The 19,900-nt window shown below is 50.2% G+C and overlaps 1 protein-coding gene across 1 annotated transcript in view; it reads right to left on the bottom strand.

Annotated features, from left to right (window-relative positions):
• The window catches only part of LOC106570400 (CUB and sushi domain-containing protein 3-like), a 725,317-nt gene that overhangs the window by 18,932 nt on the left and 686,485 nt on the right, over positions 1 to 19,900 (bottom strand). The window contains 3 exon segments of the mRNA XM_014142665.2: positions 3,449 to 3,560; positions 9,736 to 9,809; positions 13,527 to 13,700. Coding sequence (XP_013998140.1) covers positions 3,449 to 3,560; positions 9,736 to 9,809; positions 13,527 to 13,700 — 360 coding nt within the window.

Here is a 19,900-nt window from a genome sequence, read left to right as displayed (position 1 = left end):
GTCACACACTGCCAAGCTTCATAGCCATATTTAATAACTGCCGCTTTGAAAATTAATTAACATTATTTGAAACATAGAGGGTTATTTTCTTCTCTCAGTCACAGCAGGTGAGCTGGGACCCTGGGACATCGGGATTTTTAAGCCTTGAGACAATTGAGACATGGATTGTGTATGTGTGCCATTCAGTGGGTGAATGGGCAAGACAAAATATTTAAGTGCCTTTGAACAGGGTATGGTAGAACCAGTGCCAGGCGCACCGGTTTGTGTGAAGAACTGCAACGCTGCTGGGTTTTTCACACTCAACAGTTTCCCGCGTGTATCAAGAATGGTCCACCACCAAAAGGACATCCAGCCAACTTGACACAACTGTGAGAAGCATTAGAGTCAACATCCAGCATCCCTGTGAAATGCTTTCGACACCTTGAAGAGTCCATGCCCCGACGAATAGAGACTGCAACTCAATATTAGGAAGGTGTTCCACAGGGATGCTGTGACACAGAGAGAAGAAAAGGACCCTCTATGAATCAAATCCTGTGAATTCATTTTAAAGTGGCAGTTATTAAATATGACTATGAAGCTTAGCAGATTGTGCCACTATCATTTAAACAGTAATGAAGCCTTTGGATCGTTATAGCAGGCGCTAACGTTGCTAGTTGGAGATAGTTCTACCATGATCCTTCTGAGAGCCTTGTTACCTAGGAAACAGCGAACTGCTCATATTCAAGCGAAACTCTTTCAAAACACCTGCATTTAATCGCCTGCAAGACTCCTACGCCTGACATACGATATAAGCCACGCTCACTGGACCTCAATACAGCAGAACCATGACAAACTAGTGTGGTTAGAACCACTTCACATGTATTTCTCACTCTCTGTTTACAGAGGGACAGTCGGGGGTGTGACCGGCGTCATAGAGGGACAGTCGGGGGTGTGACCGGGCGTCATAGAGGGACAGTAGGGGGTGTGACCGGGCGTCATAGAGGGACAGTCGGGGGTGTGACCGGGCGTCATAGAGGGACAGTAGGGGGTGTGACCGGGCGTCATAGAGGGACAGTAGGGGGTGTGACCGGGCATCATAGAGGGACAGTCGGGGGTGTGACCGGGCGTCATTGAGGGACAGTAGGGGGTGTGACCGGGCGTCATAGAGGGACAGTCGGGGGTGTGACTGGGCGTCATAGAGGGACAGTAGGGGGTGTGACCGGGCGTCATAGAGGGAGAGTAGGGGGTGTGACCGGGCGTCATAGAGGGACAGTAGGGGTTGTGACCGGGCGTCATAGAGGGACAGTCGGGGGTGTGACCGGGCGTCATAGAGGGACAGTAGGGGGTGTGACCGGGCGTCATAGAGGGACAGTAGGGGGTGTGACCGGGCGTCATAGAGGGACAGTAGTGGGTGTGACCGGGCGTCATAGAGGGACAGTAGGGGGTGTGCCCGGGCGTCATTGAGGGACAGTAGGGGGTGTGACCGGGCGTCATAGAGGGACAGTCGGGGTGTGACTGGGCGTCATAGAGGGACAGTAGGGGGTGTGACCGGGCGTCATAGAGGGACAGTCGGGGGTGTGACCGGGCGTCATAGAGGGAGAGTAGTGGGTGTGACCGGGCGTCATAGAGGGACAGTAGGGGGGTGTGACCGGGCGTCATAGAGGGAGAGTAGGGGGTGTGACCGGGCGTCATAGAGGGACAGTAGGGGGTGTGACCGGGCGTCATAGAGGGAGAGTAGGGGGTGTGACCGGGCGTCATAGAGGGACAGTAGGGGGTGTGACCGGGCGTCATAGAGGGACAGTAGGGGGTGTGACCGGGTGTCATAGAGGGACAGTAGGGGGTGTGACCGGGTGTCATAGAGGGACAGTAGGGGGTGTGACCGGGCGTCATAGAGGGACAGTAGGGGGTGTGACCGGGCGTCATAGAGGGAGAGTAGGGGGTGTGACCGGGCGTCATAGAGGGAGAGTAGGGGGTGTGACCGGGCGTCATAGAGGGACAGTCGGGGGTGTGACTGGGCGTCATAGAGGGACAGTAGGGGGTGTGACCGGGCGTCATAGAGGGAGAGTAGGGGGTGTGACCGGGCGTCATAGAGGAAGAGTAGGGGGTGTGACCGGGCGTCATAGAGGGACAGTAGGGGTTGTGACCGGGCGTCATAGAGGGACAGTAGGGGGTGTGACCGGGCGTCATAGAGGGACAGTCGGGGTTGTGACCGGGCGTCATAGAGGGACAGTAGGGGGTGTGACCGGGCGTCATAGTGGGACAGTAGGTGGTGTGACCGGGCGTCATAGAGGGACAGTCGGGGGTGTGACCGGGCGTCATAGAGGGACAGTCGGGGGTGTGACCGGGCGTCATAGAGGGAGAGTAGGGGGTGTGACCGGGCGTCATAGAGGGACAGTAGGGGGTGTGACCGGGCGTCATAGAGGGACAGTAGGGGTTGTGACCGGGCGTCATAGAGGGACAGTAGGGGGTGTGACCGGGCGTCATTGAGGGACAGTAGGGGGTGTGACCGGGCGTCATAGAGGGACAGTCGGGGGTGTGACCGGGCGTCATAGAGGGACAGTAGGGGTGTGACCGGGCGTCATTGAGGGACAGTTGGGGGTGTGACTGGGCGTCATAGAGGGACAGTAGGGTGTGTGACCGGGTGTCATAGAGGGAGAGTAGGGGGTGGGACTGGGCGTCATAGAGGAAGAGTAGGGGGTGTGACCGGGCGTCATAGAGGGACAGTAGGGGTTGTGACCGGGCGTCATAGAGGGACAGTAGGGGGTGTGACCGGGCGTCATAGAGGGACAGTAGGGGTTGTGACCGGGCGTCATAGAGGGACAGTAGGGGGTGTGACCGGGCGTCATAGAGGGACAGTCGGGGTTGTGACCGGGCGTCATAGAGGGACAGTAGGGGGTGTGACCGGGCGTCATAGAGGGACAGTCGGGGGTGTGACCGGGCGTCATAGAGGGACAGTCGGGGTGTGACCGGGTGTCATAGAGGGACAGTCGGGGGTGTGACCGGGCGTCATAGAGGGAGAGTAGGGGGTGTGACCGGGCGTCATAGAGGGACAGTAGGGGGTGTGACCGGGCGTCATAGAGGGACAGTCGGGGGTGTGACCGGGCGTCATAGAGGGACAGTAGGGGGTGTGACCGGGCGTCATTGAGGGACAGTAGGGGTGTGACCGGGCGTCATAGAGGGACAGTCGGGGGTGTGACTGGGCGTCATAGAGGGACAGTAGGGGTGTGACCGGGCGTCATAGAGGGACAGTAGGGGGTGTGACCGGGCGTCATAGAGGGACAGTCGGGGGTGTGACCGGGCGTCATAGACGGAGAGTAGTGGGTGTGACCGGGCGTCATAGAGGGAGAGTAGGGGGTGTGACCGGGCGTCATAGAGGGACAGTAGGGGGTGTGACCGGGCGTCATAGAGGGACAGTAGGGGGTGTGACCGGGTGTCATAGAGGGACAGTAGGGGGTGTAATATGACTCACGGATGCACTCTGGCTGGGAGCCGCTCCAGGTAAGGTCAGCCTGACACAGCCGTGTGGTGGAGCCCTGGAGCAGGTGACCCGGCTGGCACTGGAACGCCACCATGCTGCCCACCTGTGTAGAGTAGAAACACACAGCTGAGTGCACCCGCATTTACAATAGGGACAGAAGTATAGAAACACACACACAACAGGTTAGGATCTACAGTATGCAGTTATAGTACCAATGACATTAAGAGTAGTTTACACTCTTACATTCACACTAATCTCAGATGTTTATAATGATAAAAAGAGCCTTGGAATAGGAGTGCTTTCATTCAAAGGCCAGTTTGATATCAAATGTTGATTTTGATATCAAACAAAGGCTGTGTTTAAACAGCATAAGGTTACATCAAACAACACGTTCCCTGGTTATTTTTCTGTCTGTCTGTCTGCCCGCCTGTCTGTCTGTCTGCCACAGACTGATCATTGATCACTAATGCCTTTTCACAGAGTGACACATCAGGTAAGCTCTTGTCAGCTCTTTTCAGCCCTCTCAGCCTTCCTCTGCTTTGCTTGCATTTGTGCGTGTGTGTGTATGTCCATGAGCGAATCTGTGTGTGTGTGTCTGTGTGCTCATCTCAGTGTGTGTGTGTAGAAGCATGTGTGTGTATGTGCATGCGCAAATCTGTGTGTGTCTGTGTGCTCATCTCTGTGTGTGTGACATTAAACCAAGTGACAGTCAGGGGAGTGAAATATGAAAACGTGTCATGGAATGACACAGTGGCTTCACACATTAATTGATTAACACGTCGTCCCCGGCACTGGAACATGGTCTAACGAGTAATAGACACAGGGCCTTATCTCTGGAATACAATATCTCCTTCACTCTGCTTCAATATCATTAGGCTGCAGCCAGCAAGGCTCTCTCTCTCTCTCTCTCTCTCTCTCTCTCTCTCTCTCTCTCTCTCTCTCTCTCTCTCGCTCTCTCTCTCTCTCTCTCGCTCTCTCTCTCTCTCGCTCTCTCGCTCTCTCTCGCTCTATTCAAATGAGACAAATGATTAATGGGTGTGAAAAGCCTGATATTTCATTGTTCTCTCTGAAGCCTGGGCATGACTTGACCCCAAACTTTACATTAAGGCTTGAATTCTTAATGCCAGTGCATTTGGGCAAGAACCCTCACCCATTCTCCTCCTCCTTCCTCGCACTCCTCCTCCTCCCTCTCCCTCCTTGTCCACTGTCAAATTTTTTCGTAAAGTTATTTCATGGCAAGAGCCCTAACACACTTCTCCTCCCCCTTCCTCCCTCCTCCTCCTCCCTCTCACTCCATGTCCCCTGGCGAAAATATTCGTAAACTTAATTCACGCTACAAAAAGCGGCAGTTATTTTCCATGTCTTAACCTAATGAGGAGGATCTACTGAAATAGCAGGGAGGGACTGTCCCCCTCTCACCTTCCCTTCTGTCATCTGTGTGTTATTGTTTTTGTGTTGATTTTTACAGTGGAATAGTAACTCTGCATGTATCATGTATTTATCCCACCCACGTAACTCTGAACACAGTATAATGCACTAGTGTTTACAGGTACGTCTAGAATAGATTGGTCATTTCGTACAGTCTGCCCTAGATAGATGCATTCTATCTAATACACTGTGTATGATGCAACAGCACCACAGGCGAGAAGGTGAACACTGTGGTGTCTTTGCCTACATTCTGCTCTTCACTTTTATGCCATTTGATATTTGCTAACTTTCTTTTTGATTCAAAATTAGAGGCAAGCCATGCAGCAAATGTGTCTCCCTTTTCCCAAACAGATCAATGCGATTTGCGGTACAGTTTTGCCCTGTTTATCACTCCTAACAACATAAACACAGCTCTGTTGGTGGGGAAAGTTGTAGCGTTTTAAGGCTCATTAGGGACATGAAACGGAGGGAGGACTGCTCGTGTTTGCAGTTCATGCTGTGTAGACACCCTAGGACTCCAGAACAGTCAGAAGCACCCCCCCCCCCCACACACACACACATTAATAAAACACAAAGGAAAATGAAACCTTGTAAACACAAACATAGTTTCTATTCTCAGCAGCAATCCTGTTTTCTGGTTGGCTGGTGATATTTATAAAACAGTAATGGACAACACAATAAGGTGTTTCAGAGCTTTTTTTTGTTCTTAATTAACATTTCTGTGAAATATCCACAATCACCATCCTTATCACCATGATTGACATGACATCATCATCATTGACATTCATATTGTCATGGTCATTATGGTCTCTGTTCAGACAAAACATGCTGAGATCTCAAGTTTAAACAACTCAAATACCAGACGGAATTTGGAATATAAGTAATAAACATATTCATAGTCTCATTTGCATTTCCTTAGCCAAAGAAAACTTACCCTTGAGAAAATGATGTTATGTGACTGTCTAGCAAGAGCATTGTCTCTAAACCAATGTTTTGCCATTCAGCCACAATTTATAATTCTTGGGATATTCTTTTTTTACCTATAGTGTTATGGCTTTGTCCAGAAGGTATGAGACTACATGAGCTTGGTGTGTGAATGAGAGACTTGTATTGCAACCACTTTATTTCTCTATTTCTCTACGGCTGGCCATGCTTTCCTCCTGGCTACCCCAACCCCGGCCAACAGCTCCGCACCCCCCGCAGCTACTTGCCCAAGCCTCCCCAGCTTCTCCTTCACCCAAATACAGATAGCAGATGTTCTGAAAGAGCTGCAAAACCTGGACCCATACAAATCAGCTGGGCTAGACAATCTGGACCCTCTCTTTCTAAAACTATCCGCCGCCAATGTTGCAACCCCTATTACTAGCCTGTTCAACCTCTCTTTCGTATCGTCTGAGATCCCCAAAGATTGGAAAGCTGCTGCGGTCAGCCCCCACGATATGCAACTTTTCAGGGAAGTTAGGAACCAATATGCACAGGCAGTTAGGAAAGCTAAGGCTAGCTTTTTCAAACAGAAATGTGCATCCTGTAGCACAAACTCCAAAAAGTTCTGGGACACTGTAAAATCCATGGAGAATAAGAGCACCTCCTCCCAGCAGCCCACTGCTCTGAGGCTAGGAAACACTGTCACCACCGATAATTCTACGATCATTTTTTCTACGGCTGGCCATACTTTCCACCTGGCTACCCCTACCCCGGTCAACAGCTCTGCACCCCCCACAGCAACTTGGCCAAGCCTCCCCATTTCTCCTTCAACCAAATCCAGATAGCTGATGTTCTGAAAGAGCTGCAAAATTTTGACCTGTACAAATCAGCTGGGCTAGACAATCTGGACCCTCTCTTTCTAAAATTATCAGCTGCAATTGTTGCAACCCCTATTACTAGCCTGTTCAACCTCTCTTTCGTATCATCTGAGATCCCCAAAGACTGGAAAGCTGCCGCGGTCATCCCCCTCTTCAAAGGGGGTGACACTCTAGACCCAAACTGTTATAGACCTATATCCATCCTGCCCTGCCTTTCTAAAGTCTTTGAAAGCCAAGTTAATAAACAGATCACTGACCATTTCGAATCCCACCGTACCTTCTCCGCTATGCAATCCGGTTTCCGAGCTGGTCACGGGTGCACCTTAGCCACGCTCAAGGTACTAAACGATATCATTTCCGCCATCGATAAAAGACAGTACTGTGCAGCCGTCTTCATCGACCTGGCCAAGGCTTTCGACTCTGTCAATCACCGCATTCTTATCGGCAGACTCAACAGCCTTGGTTTTTCAAATTACTGCCTCGCCTGGTTCACCAACTACTTCTCAGATAGAGTTCAGCGTTTGAAATCGGAGGGCCTGTTGTCCGGACCTCTGGCAGTCTCTATGGGGGTACCACAGGGTTCAATTCTCGGGCCGACTCTTTTCTCTGTATATATCAACGATGTCGCTCTTGCTGCGGGTGATTCCCTGATCCACCTCTACGCAGACGACATCACTCTGTATACATCTGGCCCTTCTTTGGACACTGTGTTAATTAACCTCCAAACGAGCTTCAATGCCATACAACACTCCTTCCGTGGCCTCCAACTGCTCTTAAACGCTAGTAAAATCAAATGCATGCTTTTCAACCGTTTACAAAATAGCTTCCAATACTCTACTCAGCAAACTGGATGCAGTCTATCACAGTGCCATCAGTTTTGTCACCAAAGCCGCTTATACCACCCACCACTGCGACCTGTATGCTCTAGTCGGCTGGCCCTCGGTACATATTCGTCGCCAGACCCACTGGCCCCAGGTCATCTATAAGTCTATGGTAGCTTCTTTGGGATAGGGGGCAGTATTTTCACGGCCGTATAAAAAACGTACCCGATTTAATCTGGTTACTACTCCGGCCCAAAAACTAGAATATGCATATAATTAGTAGATATGGATAGAAAACACTCTAAAGTTGCTAAAACTGTTTGAATGGTGTCTGTGAGTATAACAGAACTCATATGGCAGGCCAAAACCTGAGAAGATTCCATGCAGGAAGTGCCCTGTCTGACAATTTGTTGTCCTTCTGTTACATCTCTATCAAAATTACAGCATCTGTGCTGTAATGTGACACTTTCTAAGGCTTCCATTGGCTCTCTAAAGCCGTGAGAAAGTGGAATGGGGTGTTTGCTGTCTCTGGGCAAAGTATAGGAGCAGAGTTTGTAAGTGGTCAGCCTGGGGACAGTGAGACTGGAGATGCGCGGTCACGAGAACTCGCCATGTTTTTCTTTCTCTCTTTGAATGAATACAACGTTGCCCGGTTGGAATATTATCGCTATTTTACGAGAAAAATAGCATAAAAATTGATTTTAAACAGCGTTTGACATGCTTCTAAGTACGGTAATGGAATATTTTGTAATTTTTTGTCATGAAATGCGCTCGCACGTTACCCTTCGGATAGTGACCTGAATGCACGAACAAAACGGAGGTATTTGGATATAACTATGGATTATTTGGAACCAAAACAACATTTGTTGTTGAAGTAGAAGTCCTGGGAGTGCATTCTGACGAAGAACAGCAAAGGTAATCCAATTTTTCTAATAGTAATTCTGAGTTTAGGTGACCCCGAAGTTGGCGGATGTCAAAATAGCTAGCCGTGATGGCCGAGCTATGTACTCAGAATATTGCAAAATGTGATTTCGCCGAAAAGCCATTTTAAAATCGGACATAGCGATTGCATAAAGGAGTTCTGTATCTATAATTCTTAAAATAATTGTTATGTATTTTGTCAACGTTTATCATGAGTAATTTAGTAAATTCACCGGAAGTTTTCGGTGGGTATGCTAGTTCTGAACATCACATGCTAATGTAAAAAGCTGGTTTTTGATATAAATATGAACTTGATTGAACAAAACATGCATGTATTGTATAACATAATGTCCTAGGAGTGTCATCTGATGAAGATCATCAAAGGTTAGTGCTGCATTTAGCTGTGGTTTGGGTTTATGTGACATATATGCTTGCTTGGAAAATGGCTGTGTGATTATTTGTGTCTCTGTACTCTCCTAACATAATCTAATGTTTTGCTTTCGCTGTAAAGCCTTTTTGAAATCGGACAATGTGGTTAGATTAACGAGAGTCTTATCTTTAAAATGGTGTAAAATAGTTGATTGTTTGAGAAAATTGAATTGTGGTATTTTAGTTGGTTTTGTATTTCACGCCGTTCGATGCCATTGGCTGTTGGCTAGGGGTTCCGCAGGCGGAACGGGGTTCTGCTAGCGGAACGTCTGTCCTCAACAGGCTAGGTAAAGCTACGCCTTATCTCAGCTCACTGGTCACGAATACAACACCCGTTCCAGCAGGTATATCTCACTGGTCATCCCCAGCTAACTGATCGCTGCAGCTGTACATAGCCCATCTGTAAATAGCCCACCCAATCTACCTACCTCATCCCCATATTGTTTTTATTTACTTTTCTGCTCTTTTGCACACCAGTATTTCTACTTGCACATCATCATCTGCTCATCTATCACTCCAGTGTTAATTTGCTAAACTGTAATTACTTCGCTTCTATGGCCTATTTATTGCCTTACCTCCTCACGCCATTTGCACACACTGTATATAGACTTTCTTTTTTTCCTATTGTGTTATTGACTGTACGCTTGTTTAAAATTAAATAAATAAATATTTGAAGGGTACCTACGTAAGGACTTCACAACACATTCATAATCCATACAGTACATAACACATTCATAGACAATACATTACCTAAATATCTTCAGTATGCAATCTGACTGTTATATAAGGCCATGAGTTTGAATCAGGTTCATTCTCTCAGGTAAGGCTTTACTGTAGACCCCCCCCCCCACACATACAGTATGTGTTCATAAAATACCTTGAAGCCATAGGTTCTGTTCAGAGAACCGTAGCGAGGTGTCCCTGGGTTCTCACAGGTAGTACGGGTCGGTTCTGAGAGAAGAAGACAAAGGAGAAAGTTTGTATAATATTATCTTAGAGACCTTTAACTATGTACAGTATCTCTGGCTGGGGATGCAGCCTATGCAGGCACTTGAGACATACAGTCTGCTGTCCAAATGACACCCTATTCCCTTTATAATGCACTAACTTTGACCAGGGCCCATTGGACTTTGGTCAAAAGTAGTGCACTATATAGGGAATAGGGTGTCATTTGGGACACAGATATTGTAACACAGCCACAGGAACAGCTATAGTTCCCATAATGATTCAACATATCTTACTGCAGTCATACCCAGCCTAAAACAGAGGTGTATGTCATTGTGTGATTGCGTGTGTGTGCATGTGTGCGCGTGTGTGCACGTCCGTGTGAGTGCTTATGAAGGTGGTTGAGAAATTCATTTCTCTCCGTCATGAGTGTGTTTCTGTAAGTACAGCAGCTGCAGCGGTACTGTAACAAAACAACCAAACAGTAAGAGTGTCTTTAATATACTAGGCAGAAGACCCAGTAGGGGGCAGTGTTACTGCAGAGTTGCAGCAGCGTCGGGCCCAGCTGTGTGGCTGTGTGGAGGGAAGCAGCATCATTAGGATGTAGAGGACATCCTCGGCCTGACGCATAGACCTGGATTCAATGCAGCCTCAGAAAATGACAGCAACACACTCCTCCACCACTGCCTGCCTAGCTAACCCACACAGCAACGTGCCATAGCTAACACTATCGTGTCTGCCTCCTCTCTTCTGTATGAAAACGGAATCATACAGAAATGCAGTCTGGGAAATTATTGTGCGAACGAAACATAATTAAGTGAAAACAATAGTTTGTGCCTGTCAAACGAGGCCTGTCTGCACAGGACCCGTTTTGGTTCAATTACATAAATACCACCTCTCCCCACCCTCCCTCCCTTCACACACTCAGACACACACACTCACACACACACACACTCAGACACACACACTCAGACTCAGTCACACATACAAATAACCCCCTCCCCTCCCTCTCCACTCCACACACTCACAGCAGGAACATCTCATCCCAAGCAATTCTCATCATCCTGAGAGGTCCGTCTTGGAATATATGGTCCGTCTTGAATACTACATATTTATGAAGACAGTATTTGTCCTATAATGTCTGTGCCTCTGTACCTTTGTGGATATTTGTACTCAAACAATATGTGTTGCATGTTGTGATGTGATAACATTATATGAGACTTCTTTGTCAATGCCTTATCAGTTACAGTCAAGATGATCTTAAGGTATGTCATAAGAATGCCTTTTCAATATGATAACAGTTAAAGTGGCAATCTGCATTTTGAACCCTTTAACCATATTTTGATGTGATAAGGACTACATAGCACTGTCATACCAGATGACATAAACAGTCATGGCATCTGATGAACAGCATATGACAACAGAATTGACACAGCCATGTCGCATACAATGTTTAGATCTGCTAGTTAGCTATGTTGAAAACAATTCCAAATATTTCCCTCTACATTTCAGCATATAGACACATCTGTAGGCCAATCAGTCTGATAATTGAGCCTCATTGATTTCAAGATTCAAATAGGGGGTGCTTATATTTGTCTTGTTTAACCTGTACAGAGTATAGTGAAATGGAAATGTGTTTTTTGCATATCCCACTCCCCCTGAGACACAGATTTTTTTACCTAGTCGGCTCAGGGATTGGAATTAGCAACCTTCGGTCACTGGCCCAATGGTCTAACCACCAGCGCAATCCAGCACCCATAAATTACAGCCACTATAATGAGCTATACAGTATTTAAACTCAGGCTACCCTCAATGTTAATTTCTGTAGTACAATACACGGTTGCCCAGTACTAAACAGATAACAATTGACTTGTTGATAATGGTCTAATGATCCAGTGACAAAAGGGGCCTATGACTTGAATATTAAATTACTGAAATAAAGACAATTATCACTTAGTCATATCGATGTGTGAAGGGTGTCTCCTTTAGGGACCTGGATGAGGTGCTTAATCAGATAAGGATTCAGGAGTAGTCTCACAGACACTAGATAGATAATTACAGATCTGAAGACAGCAGGTAAGTTAAAGATGCCAGGAAAGGGAGGACATCAAACATATACTATATGATATGAGTGACAACAAGGGTTGCAACATGCTAGTAACTTTCTCAAAATTCACTAGTTTTGGAAGATTCCTGGAATCAGGATGGAACAAGCAGGAAATCTGGGAATACTCCAATTAGTATTTCTAGAAAAACCTGGGATTTGTGGTAAAGTTACCAGACTTTTGCAACCCTAGTGACAACAAAGCCCACGGGCTAGTTTCCTGGACACAGATTAAGCCTAGTCCTGGTCTAAAAAAGTCGAGGTTGTTGCCAATATATCCTCCAAACACCGGCATTGAGAGCATTTTCACTTTATACAACGGGTAAATGGTAAATAATGTATGGTGTCATTTTGGAGTAACTTTCTCACTCATCATTATTCAAGATAATTATTTACAAGCTTGATGTAGTCATTGCGTTATATGCATATGGGACCAAATACTTAACTTTTATTACTTTAATACACATGCAAGTGAATATGTCCCAATACTTTTGGTCCCCTAAAATGGGGGGACTATGTACAAAAAGTGCTGTAATTAATAAACAGTTCACCCGATATGGATGGAAATACCCTCAAATTAAAGCTGACAGTCTGCACTTTAGCCTCATAGTCATTGTATCATTTCAAATACAAAGTGCTGGAGAACAGAGCCCCAAAAAACAAAAATGTGTCACTGTCCCAATACTTTTGGAGCTCACTGTACATGCAGAAATACAGATATTAAAACAAACAATTCTGAAAATCACCCTGCAATAGAGCATGCTGGATAATATGATATATGGCTCTATGTAGAACCCTTCTTGCCTTCCAAAGAATCATCAAATAAACCTTCCAAAAAGGGTTCTTCAGATAAAAAATGGTTATTGGTAGAACCCTATCCCCCTACATAGAACTCTTTTGGAGAAAAAAATATCTATGAGTATACGCTACAGCTAGAACTGAAACTAGAACCTAGACAATGGTATCAGCCAGCTGTGAAGGCTAGGGCCAGGAGAATGTCACTAGTGTGCCCCTGATGGAACTGAATCCCCTACAGCCATTCCTACACATTTCATATCTTGACAGGCTCCATTCTTCTCCCCCGTCAATACACTCTCTCCTCTTGGAGGGCACTAAAAGGACTGACCCTGCCTTTTCTGGAATACTCTTATCAATAAGAGATGTGTGTTGAGGTTAGGGCTGCACCCATTATAGTGCACTACTTTGACAACGGCCCATAGGCTTCTGGTCAAACGTAGTGCACTATATAGGGAATAATGTGCCATTTGGGACGTAGCCTTGGTATATCTCAGGTGGCCCACTGTCAGAGGGAGGACATTGATTCCAGTTGTTTGACAAAGTTAAATACTTCACAAGCTGTGCTTTAAGGCACAGAAATAGGAAACAGAGATTATGTACTCTAGAGGAATAAAGAGAGGGGCAGAAAGGTTATGGTGTGTATATACACTGAGCATACAAAACATATTGAGTAAAGCAAATAAAAAATGCAGTAATGACGCTTTGGGGCCAAGTATCACACAAAGGACAGTTGTACACCCAGTTGTATACGCTGTGTGACCCTCACGCTTTGTGGTACATGGGCACACACACACACAGACACACACACAGTAGATGCTTACCTATACAGCGAGGCTGGAATCCGCTCCAGGAGCCGTCGGCCTGGCACATGCGTGTAGTGGAGCCCACTGGGAGATAGGGGGTGGTACAGCTGAACAACACCTCTGACTGGTAGATGAAGCTGCGTCCCTCTCTGGAGCCATAGGCAGGCACACCAGGGTCCCCACAGAACTTGGCTACAACAACAGATCAAGAATAGGAGATCAAAATAAACATAAAAAAACACACAGGAGCAGTGTTACCGGCTTCTCCCCCAGCGCGGTGTTGATTGAACTTCAGCAAGAAGAGAGCGGAAATTAGACCAGAAAATTCTAAATACCCACACAAGAGTAAAGTCACCGGGTTTTGCCCCTGTGCGGGTTAGCTCCTCCTGCCACAGTCTCTATTTGTATCTGAGATCCTGGCAGAAGACGATGGAGTCTTACAGACCAGACAGACATGAATGACATCGACCCTCAAAGGGCTCAAAGCGGTCGTTGAGTGCTGACCATCTGTGGCTGTCCAGCAAACACTTGGTCCGTCCAGAAAGAATCCATAATTGATGTTGACGTCATGCTTGGCTGATACATTATAAATGTGCCAAGCAAGGCTCCCTCTCTTACTGTCTGGGAACTAGGAGGACTACAAACTTGACTTTTTCTTGATGAATAATAGATACACTGTCAAGATATAAAAAAGAGAGGAAGAGGAAGAGAGAGCAGAGGGGTTTTGAGAGAGTGAGAGACCAGAGAGTAGACAGAGACGTAAAGAGAAGAAGAAGAAGTAGAAGAAGAGGAGGAAGAAGAGGAAGAATAAAAATAAAAGTGTGCTTCCTGCAAGTTTACAAAGTCACAGGCAGCCATACTTTATTTCATTCCCATAGCTGCTGCTGCACATTGTTTCAGCCTTCTGAAGGGTGGGGATGGGGTATTAGAACTACCTTGATGATTTACTGACCTTTTAACATGCTCTCCCCTTCACCCCTCCAGTCCTCTACATCCTCCTCCCCTTCACCCCTCCAGCTCTCTACATCCTCCTCCCCTTCACCCCTCCAGCCCTCTACATCCTCCTCGCCTTCAACCCTACAGCCCTCTACATCCTCCTCCGATTCAACCCTCCAGTCCTCTACATCCTCCTCCCCTTCACGCCTCCACCCTCTACATTCTCCTCCCTTCACCCCCCAGCCCTCTACATCCTCCTCCCCTTCAACCCTCCAGCCCTCTACATCCTCCTCCCCTTCAACCCTCCAGCCCTCTACATCCTCCTCCCCTTCACCCCTCCACCCTCTACATCCTCCTCCCCTTCACCCCTCCACCCTCTACATTCTCCTCCCCTTCACCCCCCCAGCCCTCTACATCCTCCTCCCCTTCAACCCTCCAGCCCTCTACATGCTCCTCCCCTTCAACCCTCCAGCCCTCTACATCCTCCTCCCCTTTAACCCTCCAGCCCTCTACATCCTCCTCCCCTTCACCCCTCCAGCCCTCTACATCCTCCTCCCCTTCACCCCTCCACCCTCTACATTCTCCTCCCCTTCACCCCTCCAGCCCTCTACATCCTCCTCCCCTTCAACCCTCCAGCCCTCTACATCCTCCTCCCCTTCAACCCTTCAACCCTCCACCCTCTACATCCTCCTCCCCTTCAACCCTCCAGCCCTCTACATCCTCCTCCCCTTCCACCCTCTAGTCCTCTACATCCTCCTCCCCTTCAACCCTCCACCCTCTACATCCTCCTCCCCTTCACCCCCAGCCCTCTACATCCTCCTCCCCTTCAACCCTCCAGCCCTCTACATCCTCCTCCACCCTTCAACCCTCCACCCTCTACATCCTCCTCCCCTTCAACCCTCCAGCCCTCTACAGCCTCCCCCCTTCAACCCTCCAGTCCTCTACATCCTCCTCCCCTTCAACCCTCCACCCTCTACATCCTCCTCCCCTTCAATCCTCCAGCCCTCTACATCCTCCTCCCCTTCAACCCTCCACCCTCTACATCCTCCTCCCCTTCAACCCTCCAGCCTCTACATCCTCCTCCCCTTCAACCCTCCAGCCCTCTACATCCTCCTCCCCTTCAACCCTCCAGCCCTCTACATCCTCCTCCCCTTCAACCCTCCAGCCCTCTACATCCTCCTCCCCTTCAACCCTCAAGCCCTCTACATCCTCCTCCCCTTCACCCCTCCAGCCCTCTACATCCTCCTCCCTTCAACCTCACAGCCTCTACATCTCCTCACATCCTCCCCTTCACCCCTTCAACCCTCCACCCTCTACATCCTCCTCCCCTTCACCCTACAGCCCTCTACATCCTCCTCCCCTTCACCCTCAACCCTCTACATCCTCCTCCCCTTCACCCCTCCAGCCCTCTACATCCTCATCCCCTTCAACCCTCCAGCCCTCTACATCCTCCTCCCCTTCAACCCTTCAACCCTCCACCCTCTACATCCTCCTCCCCTTCAACCCTCCAGCCCTCTACATCCTCCTCCCCTTCAACCCTCCAGCCCTCTACATCCTCCTCCCCTTCAACCCTCCACCCTCTACATCCTCCTCCCCTTCAACCCTCCAGCCCTCTACATCCACCTCCCCTTCAACCCTCCACCCTCTACATGCTCCTACCCTTCAACCCTCCACCCTCTACATCCTCCTCCCCTTCACCCCCCAGCCCTCTACATCCTCCTCCCCTTCAACTCTCCAACTCTCTACGTCCTCCTCCCCTTCAACCCTCCACCCTCTACATCCTCCTCCCCTTCACCCCCCCAGCCCTCTACATCCTCCTCCCCTTCAACCCTCCAGCCCTCTACATCCTCCTCCCCTTCAACCCTCCAGCCCTCTACATCCTCCTCCCCTTCATCCCTCCAGCCCTCTACATCCTCCTCCCCTTCAACCCTCCAGCCCTCTACATCCTCTCTCCTTCAACCCTCCAGCCCTCTACATCCTCCTCCCCTTCAACCCCTCCAGCCCTCTACATCCTCCTCCCCTTCAACCCTCCAGCCCTCTACATCCTCCTCCCCTTCACCCTCCAGCCCTCTACATCCTCCTCCCTTCAACTCTCCAGCCCTCTACATCCTCCTCCTTCAACCCTTCACCCTCTACATCCTCCTCCCCTTCACCCTCCAGCCCTCTACATCCTCCTCCCTTCACCCCCCAGCCCTCTACATCCTCCTCCCCTTCAACCCTCCAGCCCTCTACATCCTCCTCCCTTCAACCCTCCAGCCCTCTACATCCTCCTCCCCTTCACCCTCCAGCCCTCTACATCCTACCTCCCCTTCACCCCTCCAGCCCTCTACATCCTCCTCCCCTTCAACCCTCCAGCCCTCTACATCCTCCTCCCCTTCACCCCTCCAGCCCTCTACATCCTCCTCCCCTTCACCCCTCCAGCCCTCTACATCCTCCTCCCCTTCAACCCTCCAGTCCTCTACATCCTCCTCCCCTTCACCCTCCAGCCCTCTACATTCTCCTCCCCTTCACCCCCAGCCCTCTACATCCTCCTCCCTTCAACCCTCCAGCCCTCTACATCCTCCTCCCCTTCACCCCTCCAGCCCTCTACATCCTCCTCCCCTTCAACCCTCCAGCCCTCTACATCCTCCTCCCCTTCACCCCTCCAGCCCTCTACATCCTCCTCCCCTTCAACCCTCCAGCCCTCTACATCCTCCCCCCCTTCAAACCTTCAATCCTCCACCCTCTACATCCTCCTCCCCTTCAACCCTCCAGCCTCTACATCCTCCTCCCCTTCAATCCTCCAGTCCTCTACATCCTCCTCCCCTTCAACCCTCCACCCTCTACATCCTCCTCCCTTCAACCCTCCAGCCCTCTACATCCTCCTCCCTTCACCTTCGCCTCCACATCCTCTACTCCTCCTCTCACCCTTCACCCTCTACATCCTCATCCTCCTTCAACCTCTTCTCATCATCCTCCTTCATCATACTGCGTCACATCCTTCATCCAGCTTCTACGTCATATCCTCCTTCACTCTCGTCATCGTCATCCTCTCCTTCAACCCTCAGCCCTCTACATCCTCCTCCCTTCACCCTCCATCTACATCCTCCCTTCACCCTCCAGCTCTCTACATCCTCATCCCTTCACCCCTCGAGCCTCTACATCCTCCTCCCCTTCAACCCTCCAGCCCTCTACATCCTCCTCCCTTCACCCCTCAGCCCTCTACATCCTCCTCCCCTTCACCCCTCCAGCCCTCTACATCCTCCTCCCCTTCACCCCTCCAGCCCTCTACATCCTCCTCCCCTTCAACTCTCCAGTCCTCTACATCCTCCTCCCTTCACCCCTCCACCCTCTACATTCTCCTCCCCTTCACCCCCCATCCCTCTACATCCTCCTCCCCTTCAACCCTCCAGTCCTCTACATCCTCCTCCCCTTCACCCCTCCAGCCCTCTACATCCTCCTCCCCTTCACCCCTCCACCCTCTACATTCTCCTCCCCTTCACCCCTCCAGCCCTCTACATCCTCCTCCCCTTCAACCCTCCAGCCCTCTATATCCTCCTCCCTTCAACCCTTCAACCCTCCACCCTCTAAATCCTCCTCCCCTTCAACCCTCCAGTCCTCTACATCCTCCTCCCCTTCAATCCTCCAGTCCTCTACATCCTCCTCCCCTTCAACCCTCCACCCTCTACATCCTCCTCCCCTTCAACCCTCCAGCCCTCTACATCCTCCTCCCCTTCAACCCTCCAGCCCTCTACATCCTCCTCCCCTTCAACCCTCCACCCTCTACATCCTCCTCCCTTCAACCCTCCAGCCCTCTACATCCTCCTCCCCTTCAACCCCCAGCCCTCTACATCCTCCTCCCTTCAACCTCCACCCTCTACATCCTCCTCCCCTTCACCCTCCAGTCCCTCTACATCCTCCTCCCCTTCAACCCTCCAGCCCTCTACATCCTCCTCCCCTTCACCCTCCACCCTCTACATCCTCCTCCCCTTCAACCCTCCAGCCCTCTACATCCTCCTCCCCTTCAACCCTCCACCCTCTACATCCTCCTCCTTCACCCCTCCACCCTCTACATCCTCCTCCCCTTCACCCCTCCAGCCCTCTACATCCTCCTCCCCTTCACACCCTCCAGCCCTCTACATCCTCCTCCCCTTCAACCCTCCACCCTCTACATCCTCCTCCCCTTCAACCCTCCAGCCCTCTACATCCTCCTCCCCTTCAACCCTCCAGCCCTCTACATCCTCCTCCCTTCAACCCTCCAGCCTCTACATCCTCCTCCCCTTCAACCCTCCAGCCCTCTACATCCTCCTCCCCTTCAACCCTCCAGCCCTCTACATCCTCCCTCCCCTTCAACCCTCCAGCCCTCTACATCCTCCTCCCTTCAACCCTCCAGCCCTCTACATCCTCCTCCCCTTCAACCCTCCAGCCCTCTACATCCTCCTCCCCTTCAACCCTCCAGTCCTCTACATCCTCCTCCCCTTCAACCCTCCAGCCCTCTACATCCTCCTCCCTTCAACCTCCACCCTCACATCCTCCTTCACCCTCCAGCCCTCTACATCCTCCTCCCCTTCAACCCTCCAGCCCTCTACATCCTCCTCCCCTTCAACCCTCCAGCCCTCTACATCCTCCTCCCTTCACCCTCCACCCTCTACATCCTCCTCCCCTTCAACCCTCCAGCCCTCTACATCCTCCTCCCTTCAACCCTTCAACCCTCCACCCTCTACATCCTCCTCCCCTTCAACCCTCCAGCCCTCTACATCCTCCTCCCCTTCAACCCTCCAGCCCTCTACATCCTCCTCCCCTTCAACCCTCCACCCTCTACATCCTCCTCCCCTTCAACCCTCCAGCCCTCTACATCCTCCTCCCCTTCACCCCTCCAGCCCTCTACATCCTCCTCCCCTTCAACCCTCCAGCCCTCTACATCCTCCTCCCCTTCAACCCTCCACCCTCTACATCCTCCTCCCCTTCAACCCTCCAGCCCTCTACATCCTCCTCCCCTTCAACCCTTCAACCCTCCACCCTCTACATCCTCCTCCCCTTCAACTCTCCAGTCCTCTACATCCGCCTCCCCTTCAACTCTCCAGCCCTCTACATCCTCCTCCCCTTCAACCCTCCACCCTCTACATCCTCCTCTCCTTCAACCCTCCAGCCCTCTACATCCTCCCCCTTCACCCTCCAGCCCTCTACATCCTCCTCCCTTCAACCCTCCAGCCCTCTACATCCTCCTCCCCTTCAACCCTCCACCCTCTACATCCCTCCCCTTCAACTCTCCAGTCCTCTACATCCTCCTCCCCTTCAACCTCCAGCCCTCTACATCCTCCTCCCCTTCAACCCTCACCCTCTACATCCTCCTCCCCTTCAACCCTCCAGCCCTCTACATCCTCCTCCCTTCAACCCTCCAGCCCTCTACATCCTCCTCCTTCAACCTCTCATCCCTCCTACATCCTCTATCCTCCTCCTTCAACCCTCCACCCTCT

This window comes from Salmo salar, chromosome ssa14 (genome assembly GCF_905237065.1).
Source record: "Salmo salar chromosome ssa14, Ssal_v3.1, whole genome shotgun sequence".
In the NCBI taxonomy this organism is placed as follows: domain Eukaryota; kingdom Metazoa; phylum Chordata; class Actinopteri; order Salmoniformes; family Salmonidae; genus Salmo; species Salmo salar.
Note: the sequence above shows the minus strand (reverse complement) of the source record. Positions and strands in the feature narration are given on the sequence as shown.